The sequence below is a fragment of the Phyllopteryx taeniolatus genome, chromosome 13 (assembly GCF_024500385.1).
Source record: "Phyllopteryx taeniolatus isolate TA_2022b chromosome 13, UOR_Ptae_1.2, whole genome shotgun sequence".
Taxonomy (NCBI): Eukaryota; Metazoa; Chordata; class Actinopteri; order Syngnathiformes; family Syngnathidae; genus Phyllopteryx; species Phyllopteryx taeniolatus.
In genome coordinates, this window is record NC_084514.1 from 19,995,258 (window position 1) to 20,021,738 (window position 26,481).

The window sequence follows — 26,481 nt, forward strand, 5'->3', positions numbered from 1 at the left end:
TCTTAACTAACTCATAATGTTGTTATTATTACGGTGTTGGTTTTCAGCAGTGTTTTACTAACACTGGATCAAAGTGACATATTTCTAATATGCTATACACAAAAACTTGACTTGACATGTTGAACCCATTCAGGTGTTCTGCGCATGGCCTTAGATGGTCATAAATATACGTTACACTTGAGATTATTTTTTCTAATGTACTAAAACGTTCTGAAATCTCTTTCAATCATTTTATAAAACATGACTTTGTCAATAGTGAGCAGGGATCCCAAGTGGTTAGCATGTTTGCCTTTCAGTTATGAGGTTGGAAGCGCCAGCCTTCCTTTCCCACATTTCAAAAGCGTACATGTTCGCTTCACTGAAAATTCTAAACTATCCACAGGTGTGAATATGAGTGTGAATGCGTAATTTGTCTATATGTGCCATTCATATTTACATGACACTGCTTATGCACTTCTGGTTAGATGCAATCTGCATTGTGTTGCTTTGTACCCATTTGACATGTGCATGTGACAATAACCATATCTTTAATAAAAAAAAAAAAAAATAATAAACACGTCACTGCAATGTGTACATTTGAGCTATACTGGACAGCAGCTGGTGCTGAAATTGACCCAGCCCCAAAGTACAGTACATGTTGATTTCACTGGGCTGTCTCATGTTTGCCTGCGTGGGTTTTGGCAAGTTACAAAGCTGTTCGCATACGCCCTCTCGTGGCATGTTCAAAGAAGTGCAACCTCCGAGTTCATTCCATTCTTTGCTCACCTGACTTGAGTTAAACAGTGTTGAACGGTTAGACTAGCACAGGATGGATGTGCAGGCATCAGCGTTCAACCACGAGTTGCTTGTTCTGTCACACAGATGCACAAAGTCTGAATCTCAACCATTAAGTGCGTTGATAATGTATACCTGAGGGTCCAGTTTAGAGGGCATTGTGGGTTGACAATACTCCCTTGGAATGCGACAAGGCAGAGTTTCCCCCCAGTTATCTGTAGGCAGGGCTCACTGCAGTACATTTTGGGATTCTGCAGGTGACTAACTCAAACAAGCGGGCGGCAGTCGAGTCTCACAAAGCCTGCTCGCTCACTAGAGGTTCAAAATAAATTGTTGGTAGACGGGGAGTTGAGGGGCATAGCACCTTGAAGATAGAACGAAGTGATAATCAAGTGTCTAATGCGCAAACATGGGATGGATGGCCGGCTTCCAATCAAACCAAAGAGATTGGGGTCTTATTTCGATGACATCTCTTCGTCTTTACCCATCTGACCCGGCACATTAAAATGGTTTCTGGTGTGAGAGGTTTACACTCAGCACTAACTAACAAAAGGGTAGACCAAGTTGCTGGAACATTATTCCGCCTTTGGAAGTGGAATCAGAGCTGGAAGGAAGCCCGTACAGATGGTGAATGCAACATTAGAAGTCACCTTCTGTCCCACTAACATACTTGTATCATGTTTCTATCGTTGTCCAATAATCTGGCCCATGGGGCAAAAATAGCCCCGGCGTGTTTCCGTAGAGCCCGCAAAACCTGACGTATCCTAATTTTCATGCGAGCCCAAGGCAGATTGGTCTGAAGGTCAGAAGGAGTTTGTTTGGAGAGTAACAATTTAGTGGCAGAAAGTCGATTTAAACTCACGCCTGTCTACCTTGCGCCAGGTCCTGGCAAGCTCCGTGGACATATTTAAGTTGATAGCAGCTGTCACGAGCTCATTCTGTATTTATTAAGGGTACCTGCTCACATTGTCTGTTGCCAAACCATGACCAGAGCAGAGACAATGCTCCATCAAGACTGTCAGTTGCGCCACTTTTAAAGGCAATGAGAGGAGCCGCTTTCATTGCCGGCGACTGAAGTCAGCTGGAAGCATTCTCACAACGGCGTAACCTGCCCACCCAGGGATCCGCCGGCCTGCGCTGGTCTACAAAATTACCAACACCAGCCCAATCCACCTCTGGCGCAGTTGCGCCGCCTGCCGTGCAGGATTTACACCGTTTACGAAACGACACTTTCTGTCCAACTAACATTAATGCAATAATTTTGTCCCATGGGACAAAGATGCCACAGGTATGTCTCCAAACTTTAAAGTTGACTCAACTCCTAAAATGACACTATTTAAAAAGTAGACCGCAGCAACCCATCAACAGACGCACTTTTACAGTAGCAACAGATTTTATTTGGTTCATAAAGACACAAAAAGCATTGAGTGTGAGCTGCACAAAGCCTGACTTCTTCTTCTTCTTCTTCTCGTTTACGGGCCAACAAATCCCAGTGGAACCCCTTCTCGCTTGTTTTTACATTCACGTGAAAGGGTGATCGCGCACACATAAAGAAAGAGACTTAACAGTGACGAGACGGTCCAAACAGTTGCAAGGCTTCATGCAGTGCTACGAGTCTACTGGCGGGGGGTCAGAGGAACACTGACTTCCCTTCCCCCGGCAGCTGTGCAACTCACTTGTTCGTAACGGTTGAAATCATACAAAAAGCTGTGACTTTCATGTACATATATATATATATTTATATATCTCACACACAGTACTGACGGGAAGCGTTTATGGAGTATATTGTGATCGAACGGTGATTCGCGTGACTGGCTGGATTTATGCATCACAGTTCTAGTGACACAATTCAGATTATTTTTTTTTTGGGTTCTTGGTGGTGCATGTCGGATATGTGTCATGAGGAATCGCATTTCTTCACATCTGAATCAGGCCTCTTCCACATGTAGATATCAGATTTGTATCGGATATGCACAAATGCGAGTGCGGCGTAAATGCACAAATTGGATATACCCCGAGTTGCGTCTGCTTAAACAATGCAAATAAACACATGGAAGTGACTCCCGACCGCTGTGCTGTGAGAGACCATCAGGTGTGCCGCGGGAAATGACGCAATTTCGCTTCATTTCCCAGAAAATGATTTACTACAAATCATGCATCTTCGTTTATCTATCGATGCCAGCAACATATAGTGACAGGCAAAACTATTAAAGGCTCTTCCACCAGATGGCAGAAGGTATAATTAACCTGTGTACCCACCTTTTGCCAGTCATTCAACAGAATAGCTTTGTGTTCAACTAAACAAACCAAAATTTCACACTAAGTAAATTTGTGAGTAAATTGGGATGAGATCATCATTATTCCCTTACTCTTTTGAAAAATTTTGTTTGGTGATATGCCGTGAGATTTTTCTAATGTTAAGTATGTGCATCGGGCTCAAAAACGGATTTGGGGGGGATGCCAATTAAATATGGCATAAACAAAATAAATGGCGACAGTTGCGGCCAGTGCAGCGGAGTAATGTGGAAGTCGGCTAAGACCAACTAAACACTATGTAACGTTTAACATTTGTATTTATGTATTGTTACTTGTTTACGCCTGAAGTTATGTACAATTTGGGTATCTGCACACGTAGGTGGTTTCATGCGTTACGTTGATGTTCGGACGTGTGTCACTTGAAATGTACTTTTACGTGGAAACATATATTGTAGGCAATAAATCCGAATTGGGCACTTGGACCTGAAGCGTAAATCCTCCCCAAGTTAGTCAAATAAGACGCTGGTTAATGACACAAAGCTTACATGCAAGTTAATGGTGACGGCGATGATGAATTACACACACAGAACTGCAAACAAAAAACAAATAAATACACTGTATAAAACATAATTTCATATCAATATATTAAAATACTATTCAAAATAATATCTTGGACAATATTGCAATATGAAATTGGCTGATAAATAGCTAGGCTTACACAGAGATATATATTTCCAAGCATCTGTGTCTTGTTTGGACTATGAATGACTTTTTAAAAATGTTTTCGTTAGTTTTCTGGGGTTTTTTCCCTCCTTTTGAGGGGGTCGCGGTACAATCCAGAGAGCGAACAGCTATTTCCTCCCTTTCCAACAATAACAACAAACAGTACAGTACACAGTCCCATAATCATAATCATAATAATAACAAAGATATACTGAATACAATAGACAGAAAAATAGAAAAATATCAATAGGAACCAAAAGTCAAATACAAGAGTAAAGAAGGCTGAGTACTTATGAGTCTTTGTGGTTATTTTGTTGTTGTTGTTTGCTGGAGCTGGAGCTTGTTTTGGCTCTCGGTGGTGGAAAGTTGGCATTGTACGGTCCTGACACACGGACACACATGCGCGCGCACATTCTGCACATACACACACACGTACAAACACTTAAACACAAAGCTAAAGTAAACGTCTGCCAACAGACAGATGCATTGGCGCACAAGCATCCACATTAGCACGCACACCCTCTCTCGCTCTCTCTCTCTCTCTCTCTCTCTCTCTCTCTCTCTCACACACACACACACACACGTACACAACTTGCACAGCTCACATGACCACGCAGCACTTGCAGCTCTTTTTCTTCTCCTTCTCCTCCAGCCCGTCGGACTTTTCCTTCTCTGCCATGCTCCCGTTGGGCGGCGCCTGGTCGTCCGTGGCCCCGTCCCCGGCGCCCGCCGCCAGCTTGGCCTCCCCGTCCTCGATCACCACAAACTCGGCCTTCACGTCGCCGTCCGCCCCGTCCGCCCCCGCGGCCGGGCGGCCGTCCCGCTCTTCCTCCACCGTCTTGTAGCCCATGAAGACCAGCGTGACGGGGTTGTCGGCGCTGGCCTTCTCGGGGCTGGGGCCCAGCAGCTCGGCCTCCATTCCGGCCACCTCCCTCTTGGGGGTCTGCGCGACGCCGTTCTCTCCTGAGGGGGGCGGCAGAGACGGCAAGTCAGGGAGTGAGGGGAAAGAGAAGTACAGTGAACCCGTGTTCATCGTGGGAAGTACCTTACAAACCTTTCCGCTATAGGTACAAGTCTACGCTACAGTAAACCCCGCCAATACTTCACTTTTACACGAGTGTGCGAATACTTTGCTACCTCCATCGGTGGCGTTTAATAGCGCTCGCTGTCTCGGGGAGCCGCATCGGGAAGTTGCTATGGTTTCCGCTCTAATTGTGTGTCGCCGTGGCAACCCGACGTACCTCCATTTTCTTTGGCCACGCCCTTATTGGCTGGCACGCCTGTCTCCAGTTCTTCAATCTCCTGCTCCAGCCTGCCTCAAACACACACACACACACACACACACTCAAATGTGAACAGCATTTTTGCATTTAATGCTGAAAATGACCGCAAACAATTTCAGTATGAAATTCCATGCACTGCACTTTTTGATAAACACTGTTGTGAACTATATATTCACTTCTAGTATTCAAGCTTTAAGCACCTGCATCTGTGAAAACATTATATATCATATTTATATATTTCAATTTAACTCCACTATCACGTTAAGATTACACTGAAACAAACAATTATAATCCCAAATAGGAGAAATCTAGAGGAAAGCATATTTTATCCAAGGGCTATGCATATTCATTTATTTTATTTCTCCACAATATTAATTGGATTTGTGCAATGAATCCCTAATTTCAGTTCATTGTAAACCTTAAAAATGGTAAATTGGTGACTAGGTACTGTATATTTTGGCTGAAAGTAACACAAGAAGGTAATATTTGTTATGAGAATTTTTTACATTTTGACAAAGAAAAAAAAGACAGGAATATCTGATTATGTGAAATGTGCAGCTTGTGTAAGATGTTACTTATATGTAGTGAGATGAGTTGTTTTTCAAATTCTCCAAAGGCAGCAGCATGTGGTTAACACGCTCAAATCTTTGGCTTCTTCCTACATTCCCCCCCAAAATTCATGTTAAGTTCATTAAATACTCTAAATTGTCTATTTGTGTGAATGTGAGCGGGAATGGTTGTTTGTCTAGAAGTGCCCTACGATGACCTGACAACCAGTCTCAGGTCGAACTGAAGTCATCTTGGATAGGCTCCAGCTCACCCTTGACCCTAATAAGGACAAGCCCTATAAAAAATGGATGCATGGTAAAAATCTGAGAGTGGCCAATATGTTTCGTGATTATAATACTTTCTAAATTGTGTCACTTTCAGCCGATTCAACAACTCCAAATGACTTCCACACTCTTGTTAAGGTTATTTGTTGTTACTGTTGAACCAAATAAGTTGTTGTTACTGTATCCAATCCAATGTAAAGATCTTGCAACATCCAATCATAAAATTTTCCAAACCGTTTTTTTCTGACACTGACCTGAGGATGACCTGCTCCAGGATTTTGGTCTTCACCTCCTCCTCCTGCAGACGCTTCTGAGTCTCCTCCTCGGCCGGAGCGCCGTCTAACAACCAGCGCTCCCTCAACGCCTTGGACTGCAGGGGCGAAAGCGAATAAGTCGTTGAGCTTCTTTGATGCCTGTATAACGAGCGTCACTAAACTGCTCTGAAACCGAGAGCTACTTCTCAGGTTCTAGTTAATGTGTAATTTGATTCAAATTTATGAAATAAAACATTTGTGATCATTAGCATATTCTAAGAAACAGATGAACCCTTTATTTCAACTGTATAGATTTGCAAATGATCACTTGCCATATCCCATCAATTGTGAGCTATTTTTGATCGGGCTACTCATGTGGTCTTTGAGGGCCGCGGGGTGCCCGGGAGCACCATGTTGGTGACCCCCCGCGCGAGAATATTATCCTGAGCGATTATCCTGTGGTGTGTGTGGGGTGTGTTAAGAGTGATTTTTCTTCCTTGATCTGCTTGTAAAACAATCGGGGGCCGACAGCGGTAAATATTAAACCTGTTCAATATTTAAAAATCATAAATCCTTCCGCGTGTGGTCAACTTCAGTCTACATTCTGAACAAGAGAGCATATTTGGTGATGGTCATATTGATTCCGGACAGAGTGAGGAACAAAATTCTAAGCGCGCATCTCACATATTGAGCTCGGATTACTTCGACGGGAGCAATTTGAAAACCTGGCGTTATCGTTCCATCTCCGGATCAGTGCTGCTTGCGAGCGTAATGGTGTCAAAGGTCTTTATGGCCAGTTAAGAGATCGCCGACCATGACCAGATGAAAAGAACTCATTGGCCCCATTAACCGTCTTCATCCCCTTAATCCGTTTCCAAATGCTATCATGCTGTTATCTTAACTCAGCGTGCAATTGTGGCCCTCCTGCAGATCCCAAAACAAATACTTGTCACGGCTATGAAGTACTGAATAAATATAAACCACGATGGGCTTTTTTTCACAACTGGTGACGCACAGGTGACCTCTAGAGGCCGTACAGAAAAGCAGATGGGAACGTTTTCCAACTCCGTCGGGACAAAAAAAAAAAAAAAAAGTCTTGACTTGTGAATTCCTCAGCTGTGATGCAATAACAATTTCGACAGCCCCTGTTTCTTTTCCCCTTCCTCTGTTTCCTGCCTCCTTGCATGCGTTAAGCAGTTCGTGAACTTTTCGGGAAGGTGTAGCGTGGTAAACTAAGCTGTAAATGTCAAGAGTGGATCCCCACTCTTTCTTATCTGGAGATTTTTAATCTGTGGAAGTGCTTTTCTTTCAATGCTCCCAGGGAGTGTAGCAGTGTATATATATATACACACACACACAGCCATACAGCACACAACGCACAGCATACAAGACGTCAATTATGAGGGGCCGTCAGGGACATAATTCAGGACTACATCTCTCTCTCTCTCACACACACACACGCACACACACACACACACACACACACACACAGACAACTGAAACACTCTTATTACACTACCGAAATGCACTAAAACACTCCTGAAATACTCTCTCACTCACAACTGAAACCCTCACGTGCACCGCCGAAGTCATTTCACACATCATACACGGTCATATACTCAAAGGGGATCATATAATATACTGAAATTCAGTAGTGTGGATAAGAGTGTTTTACAAGTGTATGTGAGCAAAAAAAAAAAAAAATAAATAAATTCAGTAGTGGTTTGAGAGTGTTTCAGCGGTGTGCGCGAGAGCATTTCAGTTGTGAAGAGAGTGTTTCAGTTGTCTATCTTGAATTATGTCCCATCGTCAAGGGTGGTGTTGCAATAACGTAGAAAGACAAGAACACACATAAACACACACATTGTAATTCAACACCCTCCTACGCCAGACCTGCACTGAATCAAAACAAAAAACAAAAAACAAAAAAAACGCTTGCCTCTCTCTCGCTTTCTCTGCCGTCTCAATCCTGCCACACCCTACGCCGCCAGCAGATGACATCATGTAATGTACTCTCACACACGCGCACGTGCACGTGCACACGGACACACGCATACATTCACGGGGTCGTAAAGTTGTGTGTCTCTCCATTGTTCTGTGGGGTAAAAAGCTGCAAATGTAGCAGACAAAGGGCGGAACTGTGACACACACGTCTCTGGGGATATTACATAGACATCATTTCAGGGAAGAGTTTATCCCTATCAAAAGATCCACATCCATTGAATACATCTCCATTAAACGGGTTGCAGTGCAAAGTAGGCCGTATTTTGGATGAGGTCGTTTTAATGGAGTCCAGACAAATGGTTAACACGCCAAAAGAATCTTATGCTAAGCTAACCACGATGATCATCGCACACCAAACAAAAATGACACAAAAAGATGTGTCTCAATTTAGTCACAAATTGACTTATTCAGTTTGAACACCGAACACCAAATTGAGTCCCTGACCTGTTTAAGAGTTTCTGTATATTGGGACAGCGAACAGTTTTTTTTTTCCTGTAATGTGGAAATCAGGTGTTAATTCAGTGTATCCTGGGGTGCGTAATTATGAATCCCACTATGGTTGTCGGCATGGGGAAGTTGCTATGTCCCGTTGCAATGTGATTGGCTGCTGCACTGCGGGAAGGGCAGGCTAACGCACATGCAACGAGATGAATATGTATCACATTTGTACAAAATAAAGACAAATTAAGATTGTTATGGTTAGGGTTTGTGTAATTCATAATAAAGGCACTACACTGAAGTAATAAACTTCTTTCAATGCTTCTTTCCTGTAGCCAATCATATTGCAGCAGGCCGTGTCTTGTCTGTAACAGTAGTGGAATTAGCAGCCAATATTGGGTGAATTTCATGGTTTGTCTTTTAAAGAAGGTACCATGCCATAGTATGAGCTTTTTTAGTATTCACTCATTGTTTAGATGGAAACAACAATTACATTGCATGCTGTTGGAATACAGTGAACCGCCGCATATTTGCAATTCGGCAATCGCGAATTGGCCTATTTGCGGATTATTATTATTTTTTTTAAATCCCGTTATCTGCAAAAAGATTCACCGTAGTCGCCGTTTCTGTGCTCGTGCCATCTGTTGGCATCTTTGTCCTGAGGAAACAATTTGAAGTGAGTTGAAGAGCTTCATTGAGACAAAAATAGTCCTTTGTCGTCATCTTGTGGACTCTATGGCCCTTTAGCGGGAGGCCTCAATTACTTCAGTCGTAATTACAATTACTAGTCGCTGGGTATATAGGGACCGAAACCGACCGCAAAAAGTGTGACTTCACTGCATCACTATATCAAAGGAAACAGCCAATGTGGTACAAGATGTTTTAAATTTGGGTTTCCACATTAATGGCGACGCCAGGCTATGACGACTTGCTGCAGTTAGCACAAATTTCTTTCAACTGTAGCGCGAGATAACACTTTATATGTCGCGTATGTTTGTGTGTGTGTGTGTGTGTGCGTGTCCGTGAGGCGTTTCCTGTGGGTGGGAGTGGGACAAAGCAGTGTTTCCTCTGCCAAAGCCGTCCGCATTGTCCGAGGCTTGCGCGTTCCCTCAATGAAGTACACAATGACCGCACGCTCACACACTTCACACATACTCACACAAACGTGATAAGAGATGAGTTCTGAAAATAGATGAACTCTTTGTGTTCTCAATAAGTAGGAAGTAACAAAGTACAAATATGTTGTTACTGTACTTTTCAGGTATCGCTACTTTACCTGAGTATTTCTTTTTCTGACGACCTTTTACTTTTATCCGCTAGGTTTGAAAACCGATATCTGTACATGCTACTCATTACTTTGTCCGAATGGGCTTGTTGCTTTTTTTTTTCCTTCTCAATCATAGCAGATGACGCTGCAATGTATAAAAGATGTTAAATAGAGAGATGTAAAGTCAAGAGTGGTTGAGATCTTGATTGATTGAGATCTTGGGGGAATAAACAGGGACACCAGAGAAATGGTACAACGTAAACCAGAGCGCATTGATAATGATGACTCAACAGATTCAGAGAAACAAGATATTCCCCATGCATAGCCTTATTCTAGAGAATGTGGTGACGTTGTCAGGTATATGAAAGATTTGTTGCAAATGCGTTGTGCCTAAAAAACACCAGCCTCTGGCATTAAAAAATTATGTCTAATCTGAAAGATCACATACTGTATAAATTGTATTATCATTTCCTTATTAAACTGCCAGTCCTCCATGTTAACATGGATATTTTAATTCAATAGCCGTCAATGGCAGTGAACAAGTTAAGCATTAAGTTAGTTTTGACAACATAACATTAGTAATGATTATATACATTTTGAGCCAAAGATAGGTAGCTCTGAAACAACATGACAATGTAAAGTAGTCAGTGTACAGCTTGTGTAACAGTGTAAATTTACTGTCCCTTCAAAATAACGCAACACACAGCCCATTAATGTCTAAGCTACTGACAACAAAAGTGAGTACACCGCTGTGTGAAAATATCCAAATTGTGCCCAAAGTGTCTTATTATTCTTCAACCTCTGCAGGTTTGTCCATTTTCCAAAGACAACCTCTGGATATGCCGCTGAGCAAGTGCACTCAACTTCTTCGTGGACCTTGGTGGACATTCTTTTTTTTTTTTTTTTTTTTTTTTTTTGTCCGCGATCTCTTTGCCATGAGGTGCCGTATCGAACTTCAAATGACCAGTATGAGCGCGTGAGAGCGATAACACTAAATTAAAAACACATGCCGGTCACATCTGAGGCCTTCTAACGCTAACGATTCACATGACACTGGGGAAGGAAAAATGGCTAATTGGGAGACATTTGGACATTTCCTATCAGGGGTGTACTCAGTTGTGTTGAGTTATTGTGGGGGACAGTTAATTTACACTGTTATGAAGCTGTACACTGACTACTTTGTCATTTCGCCAGTGTTGTCCCATGCAAAGATTTGTGAAAATATTCCCAAAAATGTGAGAAGAAAACTACTTTGTGTGCAGATTGTGATGCAGTTTTTTCCACTGTGTCAAGTTATCGAAACAAGTATTGTATATAATTGACAGTAAAAAGTCATTTTTACTTTTGTACTCAGGTACATTTCAGTCTGTACTTTTTTTACTTTTACTTAATTCAATGCATACATAAGTACAAAATTTCTACCTACACCAATCTTTCTTTACCCAAGTAACTATTTCTACTTAAGTACAGAGTGCGAGTACTCTAGCCTTCTCAAACTTTGCTTATCGGCAGCCTCACCAAATACCTTTGACAGCGTTGACGCACGCACTGACAAAAACCTGGCCTCTTGATACGACAAGTGTGTGAAGAGTCCACCGTTTGTGCGTGTGTGTGTATAAACAGCATGTGTGGGAGCTCCTGGTGTTATCTGCCGTCCATTTGGAACATTCCAACGGTCGGGGAGGCTCGCACACGGCTTGAAGGAATCGCTGAGGCTGGGAGTTGGAGGGCACCGTTGCCTGGGAGGCCTCGTGAGCTGGCAGCGTTTGTTTATCATCAGCTTGGATTTAAGCATGTTAAAGGTTCAGCGCTCGGCATGACTTTTATTCGTTTTTGCAGATAAAGGGAGCCGTAACAGAGAAAGGACTGTCAAAATAAATAAAGGGAACAGTTGTTATTCTGCTCTTGGAGCAACACGTTGTATTATCCATTTTTTTGTGGGTGGGTGAACGTTTGTGCCCAGGGGCCTCATTTGATTTTTTTTTACAACGAAAAATAAAATTAACATTTCAGCGGAATTTTTCATTATTTATCATTAAGAAATGTCAGCTAAGATTTATCGGTGAGAGCCACATACGGTAGGTCCCAGACCTGTGCATTAATCCGTTCCGTTTTTTTGTAATTTGTTTTCTTGAATAAGACAAAATACCAGTGTACCTTGAGATGTTGTAGTTGTCGTCTGTCATCGTCCAGCTGCCTCCTCTTATTCTCAATCTCTGTCTGCTTCTTCCGTTTCTCCTACAACCGCATTAGCACATTAATTGTATGCATATTCTGCTCACAAAACCACACAGAGACAACAAAAAATATGAATTTCAAATAACGTAGTGTGTCAGAACAATACAAAATGTATTCTTTTTTGTTTTCATTTTCAAGCTATTATGGGTGAGGCGAATGGCTATCGGTAGTATTCATTCAAAGCATGCAGCAAAAATTCACACCGCTTACTGTAATAAGTGTCAGTGAGTGTAAAAAGAAAGTGTATGGCGTACATGTCTTTCATGTCCAACTTTCATTTACTATTTACTCTTATTTATTTTTATTTAACGTGTGAGTGACTTTCAGCTTTGGGTTGCATTTGAACGAATATTGGTTGAATTTGCCACAGGATGTACATTTAAAAAAAAAGTGTCTACCATTCAAAGCATGCAGCAACATTTACAACCTTTACTGTTGTCAATTACTGAAATGAGTGTATTGATAATGGATAATAGTGTGTAGGTAATAAAAAGTGTATGTATGTGTGTCTCATTAATCTTTCTTGATTGCGACTAATTACAGAGATAGCGAGTAAGCGAGCGTAAGCGTGTGCATTAGCGTTTGATAGTCTGTAATAGTGGAAGGGGATGTAAACAGTTACTGGGTTGAGCGGCGTTGCGGGGAGCGGGGAAGATATTCCGTGTTGCTTTTCTACTCACAGCGATGACCTGGAGCCTCTCCTCTTGCGACACCTCATCCATCCTAAAGGGGGAGAATGAAAAGAAAGAGAGAGAGAGAGAGAGACAGAGAGAGAGAGAGAGAGAGAGAGAGAAGCAGGTGAAGCAAACGTTCGCTGACTTCAGCATTTGCTTGTAGGCCGCCCGAGAAAACAAACTCTCAACAAGTTCAATACTCGTTGCTTTGCTTTGCTTTGGACCCTTTCCAGTCTAGGAGAGCCGGTGGAGGCATGCTAATGTGCCAGCAGGAGAGTCCTGCTCTACTCATAATGTGTTCCAGACAAGAGGCGTGAGACCATGATGGGAGAAAGGACAGGTATAAATAATACTGGGAAAGTGTTACGATGTAGCGCTTCTGTTTTCTTTGGTATAAACACAAACAGAGTTAAAGGCGTGTAGAATGAAAGGTTAAAAATGCAAACTAGCATCAAATTCTCCAATAACTACAAGTTTTTTAAATAAACAAATATATGCGTATATATATTTTTAATAATACAAATTTAACCATATATAACAAAAATATTTTCTTTTTAGGAAGGTAAGTTCTTCTTTTTAGGAAACAAACATGGCAGGCAAGTGCAACAGTAACAGTTCGAACAATAATATACTACAGCTTCTTCTTTTCTTTTTAGGAAAGTGCAACATTGATAATTTTGCTTCTTTTTAGGAAATGAGCGATCAAGACAAGTGCAACAGTAACAGTATGCACAGAAATATATATATAACAGCTTCAATCTTTTCAGGAACATGCAACATCGACAGTTTGTCTTCTTTTTAAGTAAATCAACAGACAAGGTCAACAGTAAGTTTGGACTGAAGTATTTTACAGCTTTAATCTTTTCTTTTTAGGAAAGTGAGACATTGTTTGTCTTCTTTTTAGGAAATAAACACTGCAGGCAAGAGTAACAGTTCGAACAGTAGCGTAAAACAGCTTCAATCCTTTCTTTTTTTTGAAAAGTGCAACCTTAATTGGCTGTCTTCTTTTTAGGAAATGAACAACACAGAGAAGAGCAACATTAACAGCAAAACAACCAAATGGCAATAACAGCAATTGTCTCATTCACACACAGAGTGACACAAACATTGAACATTTAACCAACAACCAACACACACACACTCAGAGACACAAGACTGCCTTCTGCTGCATGTCAACAAGCCACATCAGCGTCACATGGACACCACAATCATCTGATCGACCGCCGTCCATGCAACACTCACGCTTTCTCAATGTGCGCCTGCGCAGCCTCACATGAAGGCTCCCGGTGTGGGAAAAGCATTCCGCATCAGTGTCTCCCAACATTTATTCAGCCACAGAACCTTATTTTACACGTGAAAAACCTCACGGCATGCCACCAAGCAAAAATGTCACAAAAAGTACATTGAAGCAATGATGAGCTCATCCCAATTTACTCACAAATTTACTCGGTGTGAAATCTGGGCTCGTTTATTTGATCACGAAGACAAATTATTCCGAATGAACGAATGGCAACAGGTGGATACGTGTTAATTCTATCTTCTGCCATTGAATTGTTCTGCCTGTCACTATCTATGATACAATATTTGGAGTAAATAAATAATAATTTTCAGAGCAATTAAGTGAAACTGGATCATTTAACTGGCACAGGGGTTGAAATTCACTGTTTTAGATTATATAAAAAAGTGGGCTTCACGTTAGTTGCATAAAGTTATCATTTTAGTTAACGAGCTAACAACAGGGTTCTGTTATTTTAGGGATAATACAGTACATTCCTTATGTCGGAGCAGACAAAAGTGTGCTTGTTGTTTTTTGATGGATTTAAATGACTATGCGCAACGCTGCATAGCTTGATCAAGAGTCTTCATTTTTCTGTTGATTTAGATTTTTACAGATTCAGCTGACTTTGTATAGTGGATACAGAAAGTCTACACATTACAAATCCACTATTAATGTGACCCCTGTACTTTATTTTAATCTTTTAGATAGGGGAAGTAAAAATAAACTGAAATAATTTGATTGCAGATGTGTGCACACCCTCTTTTAAATGGGGATGTGGCTGTGTTCAGAATCAACCAATCACATGCAAACTCATGTTAAATGGGAGTGATCACACGCATGCCACCGTTAAAAGTGACTCTGAAGAACCCCAAATAAAGTTAAGCTCTTCTAATAAGCTTTTCCTGACATTTGTTTGGGCTTTCTATCAGAAGCCTCAAGGTATGTTGCTAGCTCTGACTGCTATTTTGAGTTGTTCATTATTCCTTCCGCCTCCCGTGATTGGCCAGTGTGTATTTTGTGGGTGTGGCTTCGGGAAAAAGGTGAATCCTAGAAACATCGCAGCATTGTCAGAACAGTAATTACATTTACTGTAAGACATCGAGGTCAGATAATTATGGACCGATAGCATCGGTCGGACCCGCCGATAAACAGAGGAAGTGTTCCTGAACAAACAAAGCCATATTTTGTCAATATGTCAAGGCAGGTGCATTGCAGGAGAGCTAATGTCTGAACCAATTCCCCTGATGAGTGCAGCCAGTGCTCTTGGAGCATTTCCAGGAAGGAACACATTAAGGGCTCGCATAGAGCTCCACCAACCCGCTCCTAAAAGCATCCTTCCTCTGGCACCGCTATTCACTTTACAAAAGACTGAAATATCACTAAACACATCTAAACGAGACCTAATCCCACCAGTCCCTAAATGGAAGTCTCGAGTCTATGCGAGAACTTACAAAGATCCTTTAGAGTAGTGCAAAATACTGCAAAATAAAGCAATGAAAATGAGTATCTTTCATTTAAATTCAACTGCTTACAGTCTTTTGGCACTTTCTTGTGTGATTTCCAGCTGTGAGATACCCATTTGGCACATACTGTAAATTTATCATAACGCAAAATTTAGCCACAGTTTGATTAATTTAGAACTTATTTATGCCGCGCCATCTGGATGGGGAAAAAAAGTGGACAATAAAAAAAATTATGTCGAACAGGTGCATCAATTGGACACCATATTAACAGCCTGTAATCCACCCACGGAATAAAGCAGCCAGTAAACACGTCAATGCGTGAGCTGGGAAATATTGTAAGCAACCATGTGGGACGCCTTGCCTTTATTAGAAAAACAAAACATACAACGGGGAACGCTATTAAAACCAGTCGAGTGGAACAATCACTTGCAAAGTGCTTGAAAACGGCGAAAACGACAAACCGCCCACTTCACTTTTTAATTGGAGACGTTCACATGAGAGGCAATCATCGGCTCAGGTCTGAGTGGCACTTTTGCGATTGAATTGAGAAGTTCATTTGGAGTCCATTAAGGTGAGATAAAAAAAAATAAAAAATAAAAGAAAATCAGCACGGCTCCTCAAAGTTGTGAAAAGTCTCTAAAAGTGAAGCCCTGCGAATACTGCACTCGAGTGCATCCGGAAAGTATTCGCAGGGCTTCACTTTTTCCCCCATATTTTGCTACGCTACGGCCTTATTCCAAAATGAATTCAAGTAATTGTTTCCTTCAAATTTGACAAATTAGATTTTTCATAATCAATAATGTTTTTATTTAATCAATCAACAATTATATAATGCAAGTAATTTTATTTTTTTTATTAAATTATGATTAATTACTATCACAAAAGCAATAAAAATACCAATGTGCTTGCAAAAAAATTTTGTTTTTTCTTTATGTCTGTGTTGATTCTCAGTTATCCAGGTCATGGTAATCCGCAAAGGTTGAATCGAGACAACTGGATTCCTCTTGTTTGACGACGTGTGTTTTTTTTGTTTTCCTCGTTTTTTCCAAACACGTTCAAATATAACTTTAAACAGATAAAAGTGTCATCCTTTATCCAATACTACCGGGTGATTGAAAGGTAACTCTCTATTTTTAAGTACTTTTAAGTCATTTATTTCTGAACTATAATTCTTACAAGAAATGAACATAAGGAGAAAGTGGGAGTTTGATTTCAAATTCGATATGGGCGCCAGCATTAGCCACCAGTTTCTCAGGCCGCCTGGGAACCGCATTAACTGATTTCACAAGGAACTCTTGTGGGATGGAAGACATAACTTCTCGTATTCGCCCTTCAAGTTCTTCCGAAGTCGTTGCTTTGGTAGAATAGACTTGCTCCTTTAACCATGGAACATACACAAAAGAAATTGAGAACAAATATTACAACATATGAATAAATTCTAAGTATTTTAAAATAGGGAGTTACTTTTCAATCATCCTGTACTTTAAAGGGTAAGCAAGACAGCCAATGTTGGCAAGGAATGAATGGATTATCCCACACATACACACAAGTAATAGAAGTGTCTGGGAGGGGAAAAAAAGAAAAGTTTCCACTACACAGAAAGAATGATGAGAATGAAATGACTCTTGAGTTTAACGACCTTTGCTATGCACTGGAAGAGAAAGGAAACTAATCTCCAATCCCCCCCCCACACACACACAGCTGGAGAAGCACTTTGCTCTACGAGTCTCTGCTCCATACTTCCACGTCTTCCTTCCTTTCAGGCCCGACAAATAAAGACAACAATGGCCCTCCCCACACATACACACATACGCATTCTTATCCCAGGCCAATTGCACATGCAGGTCAGCGCATCCGACTGTCTGAAGCAGCAACAGTCAAAACTCGAGGAAGTCCGCCGAGGTCCAATGTTAGCTTTTGAAGAGGTCAGCGCCCCCCCCCCCCTCAGAGAAGGACCATGAATAATGTCTCTAGCGGTTGTACACAATAAAGTGAAGTCATGTCTGAACCCTTCTGACATAATATAGGCTCAGCTGTAGTGTACTGTACAATGGGAAAAACAACAACACACGGGAGCACAGGAGCTCAACTTCTGTGATTTTTGCTAAAATCTGTACCCAAATTCCAAATTGTCATAATAATAAACAATGTTGAGATATTGCATTTTTCTGTTACCAAACCCTTCTTCTACAGTAATTTAAACAATACTTGAACAAACTATTATCCTTGTCTTCGGATTGTACAGGGAAAGAAATGGACTCCTACCCTGAAAGTGCAGCTAAAGGAAGTGCATGTGTCATCTTTTTAGCCAATCAGCAATATCCTCACATAGGAAGCCTATGCATTAACAAGACAAGCCCATCCGACGCTGCCTAACGCAGGAAGCATTAGGTGCCTTCCACTGGCGCGATCCCAAAAACAAAGGTTCCCAAGAGGCTCGGGAATTGTTTATGTTTTGTTGGGAATTGTTAGCAGAAGTGAATATTTGTGTGTGTTAAAAACTCGGGTTATGTCCAGTTCAAAGTCCCCCCTTGGCTTTGTATCAATAGGCCTTTTGATTGCGGCCACTGGTGATCATCATGAGTGCGCGCCAATGAATGTGAGCTGGGGGGAAATCGACTGGAGAGGATAAAAAGACACTTTCCAGAAGGCACGATATCTGGTGCTGCTCTCTCGCTTCGTCTTATCTGTCATGACAAAGCAGTCGTTGGAAAGGGGGAGTGGAGACGGAAGGAGGGGTGCTAATGTGTAATGTGACCATCCAGGAGAAAAAGAGATTAATAGAAAGGCGCTGCACCGAAAGAAGCAAGGTGGGCCGCGTTGCATCATCTAATAATATCTCACATTCCTACTATACTATGTTCCTCCTTTCCGTCGACCAATAGCGACTGTCTGAGCTTCACTACATTGAAGCCTCGCTATTCACCAGGGTTAAGGACCGAGCCCCAACACGACTAGCAAAAATTTACAAATTAATAACGCCTCCCCCCAAATACAGGGCTACTGAGTGCTGTCATCCCATCCGTGGCAATTCAGCATAATTGCCAGTTTAGTACTAATAACGTGGCCCATTTCTACCACTACAGCGTGCAGTTAGTCATCAAGCCATGCCTACAACCTGAAAAAAAGCCTCTTCCCTTAAGTGTTATGTGTTTTGTGTTATTTGGGTTTCCGTGTCTGTTGTGCAGACCCACGGTGAATTGGACAACCTCTCCACCGGGCGTGAATTGGCTTTACAGGGTCTTAAACTTCCACCACTTCCAAAAGCGATCTGGAGCTTTCTCTGCATCGTCTTGAAAGGTTTACCACCATGAATTCTCTGGCGTCAGCCCACAAGGAGACCTCACCTGCCTGTCGGACATCCTCTGGAATCTTTCGTCACGCTGCTGCTCGCTGTCAATATGACTGACTGTCAGCCGACGCGAGCTTGGAGGGAGCTCGGCGTTTGGGCGGCATCTTCGGGCATGACAGAAAGAGCACAGAAATATGCTAATAGGTGTCCATAGATGCGTTTTTCATTGAAAAGTTTGAGTTATGTTCTACAGAATTCAGAACAAGGTCAGTTTGCGAATCGGAAAGGGTTTCTTGGGCTCCCAGACGCTTCCACTTCCTTTCTTAATTCCTGATCTGGTAGCTAACGACTGCATTGATGGTTTCTTAATGACAATGAGGCTCATTTTCAGTATGAATATATATCACCGTTGGGTAAGGAGACACCCAATGTCCTTTAATAATGGCCAAGCGGCCAGGCTAAAAATAGCTCACTGGGCCACAGTGACCTCAAGCAGAATTTTGTACTCATCAGCACACTATTGGAAATAGTGATAGAGTCCAGTTGTGAGGGTACAATTTACTTTTTGTTCCAAGGTGTCTTAATAACATGGATGTGATGTGCTTTTGTCAAAATATACCAAGGATCAAGAATTATAGAATACTTTACAACCGCCATACTTACATTAGCCTGTTTTGTGGGAGGGCGGGACTGCTCATCCCGTTCACTTCTACTGCGGGGGCAACACTGACTACAGCTTTTGTTACCATGACGACCAGGGGGCGTGGCTACTGTTCGTCCACAATGTGAAGGGGGGGGGGGGGGGGAGACTGGATTTCATTTTCACTGGTGAAGGCAGGCAGGTGACACTGTTTGCTAATCTGTGCAATCAGATGCCTCCCAGAGCCCGCCAGCTCATTGTGTCACACACACGGGAGCACAGGAGCTCACATGGCGCCGCCGAGGCCACAAAGCCCGCCGGCGATCGGGCGGATGAGATGAGCGCCCGGCAGCTCCACCGAGAATCGCTGAGCAGACAGAAAGCGGACACGAGCCACACGGGAGGCGGCCTGTCCCTTTGTCACAATGTAAAACAGTTCCCAGGTGTCTTAATTACATCTGTAGCATACCTTCGTCATCCAAGTTTTTACAGCTCATTTCTTGCTAGGGTGAAATTGGCTGGTTTTAGGGGCGGCTCTGTCTCATGCAGTGATCTCATCCCACTTACTGCTGGGCCAATGGCAAGCCCGACTTTTGTTAGAATGAAAACCAAACGCCTGACGCCAACAACTTCATTAAGCAATCACGTGTCGTTTATTAGAAGCTAACCCCCCCCACACACACACACACTTGTCAAATAATGCAGCGGTGTGGCACATGACAGGGCCATAAACAAATATACCCCACCCTTAAGTTGCTAAACGTTATTACAGTTTATCATTATTATCGGAAGCTAATGCTGGTGACACTGTTCGCTAAAGCTAATCTGTGCACTTTGCAGCTCATTTATCTTTTGATGATAGTGGTTCAGAAGCACTATCACTCAATAACTTCACCCAGCCACGCTGATTAGGTCATCAGTACACTGAGAAACTCACTGTAGGTGCCGTGTTATGTAAATTGGCCCCACTGTGATGTCACAGTAGGTCAAAATTCAGAAGGGCTCACAGCCACATTTACAGAAATAGGCAGATAACTACAGTAAAGATTTAGTTAGTTTTATTTCCCACTACCGAGATATAAAAGAACGTTTATCAACAGGGAGGTGTGAAAGAGGGTCTCATCAAGCTGCGAAATTCAGTTTTGTAAAACACTGTAAAAACTAATGGATCACTGTAGATGGTGGAGTTGCATTGTTGAGATCAGCACAGCCTTTGAGAAGAAGATAAAGATTAGGGGGCAAATCTCAGCTTGTCACGTTGATTATGGAGGTTGGATAAGTTTAGGGACCTGACACTCCAACACAGTATGTTTATGTATGGTATAAACAGAGTATGTGTCACAGTAATTAGTAAAACGTGCGTGTTGCGACCGTGAGAAAAGATGATACAGTTCATGTAATGAATGGTGAAGCGCTTCTAAAAAAGCCTCTGACGCTCGTACGTGGCTCAGGGTGCATTTTATCGTTGTACATCCCTAAATAAATAATTATTTTGCAATCAAAACCCCTTTCTCGGTCTTGTTTTTGTTATTTTATAGTTTGAGGTGTCACAAAACCAAACAATTTTAGCGTCAAAGTCACTGTTCTGCTTGACATGTTTCTTTTCACAAAAAGCCAAATCAACCCATGTTCTACTTATTACTAAGAACAGAAAAATACAGGAACAAAGTGATTTACACTTTCTTATGTTAGGTTCAGTGCTGAAATAGTCACACAACATAATATTCTGTGGGTCTTAAAAGATCAGTGAAAATGCTCTAAAACAGTTAGCAGCAAGGGGAACTCTGCTTGGAAAACAGCTGGCAGTGAAAGTGTTTAATGTGTTGGTCAAACTCTCCAATGCAACGTGACAGTTTTTACAAATGCTACTGCACATAAAATAGGATTCCATAAAAATGTGAGATAATATATACAATATGTAAGATGTGAGCAACTAAAAAGTTAGAAACAGCTCTCACAGTAGTAAGATGCAATGGGCGTGTATTTGTGTTTACGCTCTCGCCTCGCATCACTTTGGTGCAAGTCTGATCAACAGAAGATGTGTGCAGAGACAATGGCTGGAAGAGAGACTAAAACAAAAACAAGCACTTTTATGTTGTCTACCCCACCTGCTGTTCGGTAACAAAGCAATTACGGGGCCGGTAACACGCACTATTTGTGTGTTTACTGTTACAATCAGTCAGAAACACAACGGCCTGTATACAAACCTGCATTTGTCTGTGTTCCATTTGATTTTGAAGGAATTCAGCTGACTTTGCAGACGGCCGCATAACTTAATCCAGAGCCCGCCTTCATCTGAGTTCATTTTGATTTTTGATGGATTCTGCTGACCAACTTTATTTACGTTAATTTCGATTTACGACAGCATTGCTTGTTTTTTCATTTTGATTTTCGATGAATTTAGCTGACAATGCGGAGGACCTCAAAGCTTTATCCCGAGTCCACATCATCTGTGTTCATTTCGATTTTTGACAGATTGAAATGGCTGTGCGGACGAACGAATGTGATCCAGAGCCTGTATTTACCAGTGTTAATTTAGATTTTGACTCAGTACACAGACATCCGCATCGCATTATCCAGAAGCGCCATACATCTGCATTAATTTAGATTCTTGATGGATTTAAGAGACTATGCAGAGGACTGCATTGCATTATCCAGAGCATTCATTTATCTGTGTTCAATCAGAGGTTTGACAGATTCATCTGATTTAGCGGACGACCGCATATAATCCAAGTGTGATTTCATCTGCGTTCATCTAGATTTTTTGTACAGAATCCACAGGTGTTAGTTTCGAATAGTTTTATTCAGAGCTTGCATTCTGTTTTTGTTTAAATGCAATGGACTACATGAACGAGTGCTTTATAATTTAACCTTTACTGGCTGTTTTACAAGCCATCACATTAACCGCCTCCAGGAGCTAGAAAGGCCACACATATTACACCGTATGCATACTGGTGTACTGTACTGTACCGACTTGAGCACAGCAGCCTAGTAGTGACACACACACACACACACACACACAGATTCCAGACAGGGCTATGTCATGGCCAACACCGTGCGCCATATTGGAGCAGCAGACTGCTCACATCCCTACACACGCGCACTGGATGAGGAAGGCAGTCGGCATCATCACAGGATTAAAATCAAAATAAGAGGGGTGATGATGGTGGTACTGATGCTGACATATATATACACACACACACACTCTCTCTCTCTCTCATCTTCTCTCAGCAGCACAACAGATCGATATGACATGATGGAGCACTGGCGTAAACATGTCCGGATACACCTGTCAGATGCAAAAATAAAGGCAACGGCGGGGAAAAAAAACATGCTTAAAATAAGAAATCTAACGTTACGCACATTTATGCATATTTTTCTCACATTTTCCCTGACATTTGAATAATTTTTTCCCCCACTGTGACTGCGGGATGCTGCCCACCACGAAGCAAAAGGAAGCAAAATCACGACTTACTCGTCCCTGCTGGTTGATCCCTTCTCCTCCTTCTTTCCACGCTCACCCCCCCAAGAAAGAAAGAAAACACGCGTGGTGTTTGTTTCTCCCTCTTCTCCCTCCACTCCTTCTTCTTACAAGCCCCCCTCCCTCCTCTTCTTCTTCTCGGAGGTGATGCTGGTCGTCCGGGTGCGCGCACGCGCTTCTCAGGCCGACTGTGGCGGCGACACCCCCGCGGCGCTGCGCCTCGACGCACTCGGCGGAGCTCCGTGCATGGGCGGCGGTTGGGAGGCAGGTTGTAATGTCGTTAGTAGAGAGGGAGGGAGGGAGTATGGAGGGAGTATGGAGGGAGGGTATGTGAAATGGAGATGGTAGGAGAGGAGGAGGGGAAGGGGGAGGATGGGTAGGGGGAGGAGAAAAAACAGGGAGGGGGGGAAGGGGGTCAGGGGAGGGCCCTTGGAATAAAAAGACGTTTCTTATTTTGCCGCTGCTCCTGTTGTGTTCAGCCAAGTGAAGCTTCTTGTTGGCTCAATCGCAGCTCTGCTAGGAAAACAAGAAAGGGAAAATAAGCCTTTTATTTAATTTGGGCTTTGTCACCCTCGAGGGGATAAAAATGTCAAACACACCTGTTCATTGTGACAACATCCATAATGCTATTTTCTGAGGCTTACGTTAAAGGACGTTTTTTTTTTTTTTTTTTTTTCTTCATTCTGCTGGACTCGAGATCAAGCGAGGGGTATTGCACCTACATTGAATATCCTGCAGAGGGAGCCAGAGTTCAAGAATGAACGTGTAACCACATTGCTGTGGCTATTCTGGGTCCAAAATATATTTTTAATGAAATAGTCTTTTTGGGGTCCAATTTGTATCCAGGTGGAACAATATTTGTATTTTAAGACCCCCCAAAATACTGAGTAGCGGCCTGTGTACTAGTATGCTCTTTGTCCTCACTAGTAAGACAATTCAGCCCCTGGTAAAACGAATGTGTCTCACTGGTAATGTTTTTACACTGCTAAAGCCACTTTTGGCCTACTAGTACACAATTAAACTTTGTTAGTATTTATTAGTTCTGCACATGCAACACTAGTAGGCCCAACTAGTAGGCATGTTTCACAGACTTGTATCAAGGATATCTGAACGAACGCTCAAACGGCTTTCCATGAATCCGTTCTGAGCATTTATTCAATATCATTGTTACCCAGTTTATTCATATACTAGCGTGTGTTTTCTCTTCACAAGAAAGACAATTGCGCGCACTAGTAAAACGACTGTCTTACTAGTAACGGATGACATTTCCCCACACTAGTATGACAACTTTGGCCTACTAGTGAGACAACTACTATATGTTCATAGTGAGGCAAAACTGTGCACTAGTTGACATTTGCGAACAACTATTACTACTAGTGAAGTACCAGATGTTAATTAGTACAATTGTGTATTGTCATTAGTTATACTTGTAGCATGCAGTTGTAAAGTAGCGCAGTTTTGCTTCATTAATGACATGTACAATGGATATAAAAAGTCTACACACCCCTGTTCAAATGTAAAAAAAAAAGAGATACATTATTTTACAACTTTTTTCACCGTTAACGTGACCTATAAGCTGTACAAGTCAATTAATTTAATAATTATTATCACTTTTTTTAGGAGAAGTGAAAAGAAACCTCTAAGATAATGTGGTTGCACAATTGTACACACCTTCTTATAACTAATGTGGCTGTGTTCATAATTAACCAATCACATTCAAACTCATATTAAAAGGGAGTCAGCACACACCTGCCAACATTTAAAGTGACTCTGATTAACGCCAAATAAAGTTAAGATGTTCTAGTGGGCTTTTCCTGACATTTTATTGTTGTCTCGCAGAAGCCTGAAGGTTTTGCGCGAACACTGACTGCTATGTTAAACTGTTAACATTGTGGTCCGATGAAACCAAAGTTTACGTTTTGGGCCATAATTCCAAAAGGTACTATTATATGTTTGGCAAAAACACAACACTGCTCATCACCAAAAGAACACCGTACCTACAGTGCAGCACGGGGGTGGAAGCAGCATATGTTTTTCTTCAGAGGGAACTGGGGCCTTAGACAATCAGGAGGGGATTATGAACAGTCTAAAATAGCAGTCACTGTTACCACAAAACCTTCTGGCTCCTGCTCGGAAGCAAAAGAAAAGTCAAGACAAGTCTGCTAGAACATCTGAGATTTATTTGGGGTTAATCACAGGGACTTTTAATGGTTGCAGGTGTGTACTGACTCTCATTTAAGTTTGAGTGTAATTGGTTGACACAGCCACATCAGTTTAAAGTGGGTGTGCACACTTGTGCAACCAAATTATCCTTAAGGGACAATCATTCTACTGGTGTGCTGAATTGTCTTACTAGGGCATGAAAATGAAAGAGCATACTAGTACATGGACCATATGCCTAAAAACTCAACCTGGTAAAAAAATTTATGAATTTGAATGACCCGCCTCGCCCCTCCCTCACAAAACTCATTCACTAGCGCCCCCTGGAAAGTCTGAATTCAAAAAATCAGCGCCTGCCGGCAGTTTCACCAATGAACACGGAATTTTGTGTACACGTCCATAAATACAGGACACAGGAAAAAGTCTGAAGGACCATGCCTGGAATCAAACAGGAAGTTGGCAATTTTTGACGATTTGCCATGAAAATTGGGGTGCTTTCATTCTTATTATTATTTACCTGTGTGTGTATTTGTTTGACATACCTCAAAAATTGCACGACTCATGGAGGACAGGTGAGCTATCACAGCCTTTTATTGCTTTTTTGTGCCAAAAATATTGGACATTTTACCCGCCCTGACTATCAAAGACGAGCAAGTTTACATTAAAGCCACGATGTGGCAGTGATGTTATGTCGCAGCATCGTTGCAAAGCATTTTATCATCCAATCGCGTCAAGCTTTTCCAAGCCGCAGCCACTAGGAGGCATTATTTGCACGGTATGTGGGGATTGCGCTGATGGCCTGTGATATATTTACCAGCGATATAATCCTTCGTTCGTTTGAATATCGACCAAGTGGACATGAATTTGCGGACTCACAATCTGGACAACGCACAAGAATTCACATCTATGGACAAGCTTGTCTTCAGTGAACGTAATGTACGAGTTTGTGTCAACAAAGACAATTAAGGCGTCAACGAACCTAATGCGCATGTTTTTGGAAACAATGACAAACTAATGTAAATGTTTTTGTAAGTATCAATAATTCAAAGAACCTAACTCAAATAGTTTTGTAAACATTCAATATAGTTTCGGGTTTTAGCCGGCAAGACAATTTGCGCCGCTTTTAAAGGAAATGAGAGGGACCGCTTTGATTGGACAAGATTGAAGTTAAGCCGTGTGATGCCCACACCAGCACAGACGTCCCACTTCCAATCGCGCTGGGTTATGCTGGTCTACGAAATGACCAAAAGCGGGTCTAGACCGCCTCCTTGCAGAATTACGCCAGGCTGGTTTTGACCTCGGACCTTTTGTCCTCACTGAACCTAGCGTGCATGTTCATGTTCCTCTGTTTTTGACTAAACATGCTAAACTATGGGATAATACACATACCATTCAAACTCACAATCTTGTTGTTGCGAGGCC

At 42.0% G+C, this 26,481-nt stretch overlaps 1 protein-coding gene and 1 long non-coding RNA gene across 2 annotated transcripts; one reads left to right on the forward strand and one right to left on the reverse strand.

The window, feature by feature from the left end:
- Window positions 1-2,148: 2,148 nt before the first annotated feature.
- palm1b (paralemmin 1b) lies at window positions 2,149-23,251 on the reverse strand. Its single transcript, XM_061795144.1, has 6 exons — window positions 22,894-23,251; window positions 12,751-12,793; window positions 11,990-12,070; window positions 6,124-6,239; window positions 4,995-5,065; window positions 2,149-4,716 (listed from the first exon to the last, which is right to left on the reverse strand). Exons 2-6 carry the CDS (start codon window positions 12,790-12,792, stop codon window positions 4,355-4,357), a joined length of 672 nt encoding a protein of 223 aa, XP_061651128.1. The 5' UTR covers window position 12,793; window positions 22,894-23,251; the 3' UTR covers window positions 2,149-4,354.
- Window positions 12,604-14,073, forward strand: LOC133487896 (uncharacterized). Its single transcript, XR_009791485.1, has 3 exons — window positions 12,604-12,868; window positions 12,978-13,084; window positions 13,757-14,073. It is a non-coding gene; the product is annotated as an uncharacterized LOC133487896 (long non-coding RNA).
- Window positions 23,252-26,481: the final 3,230 nt, after the last annotated feature.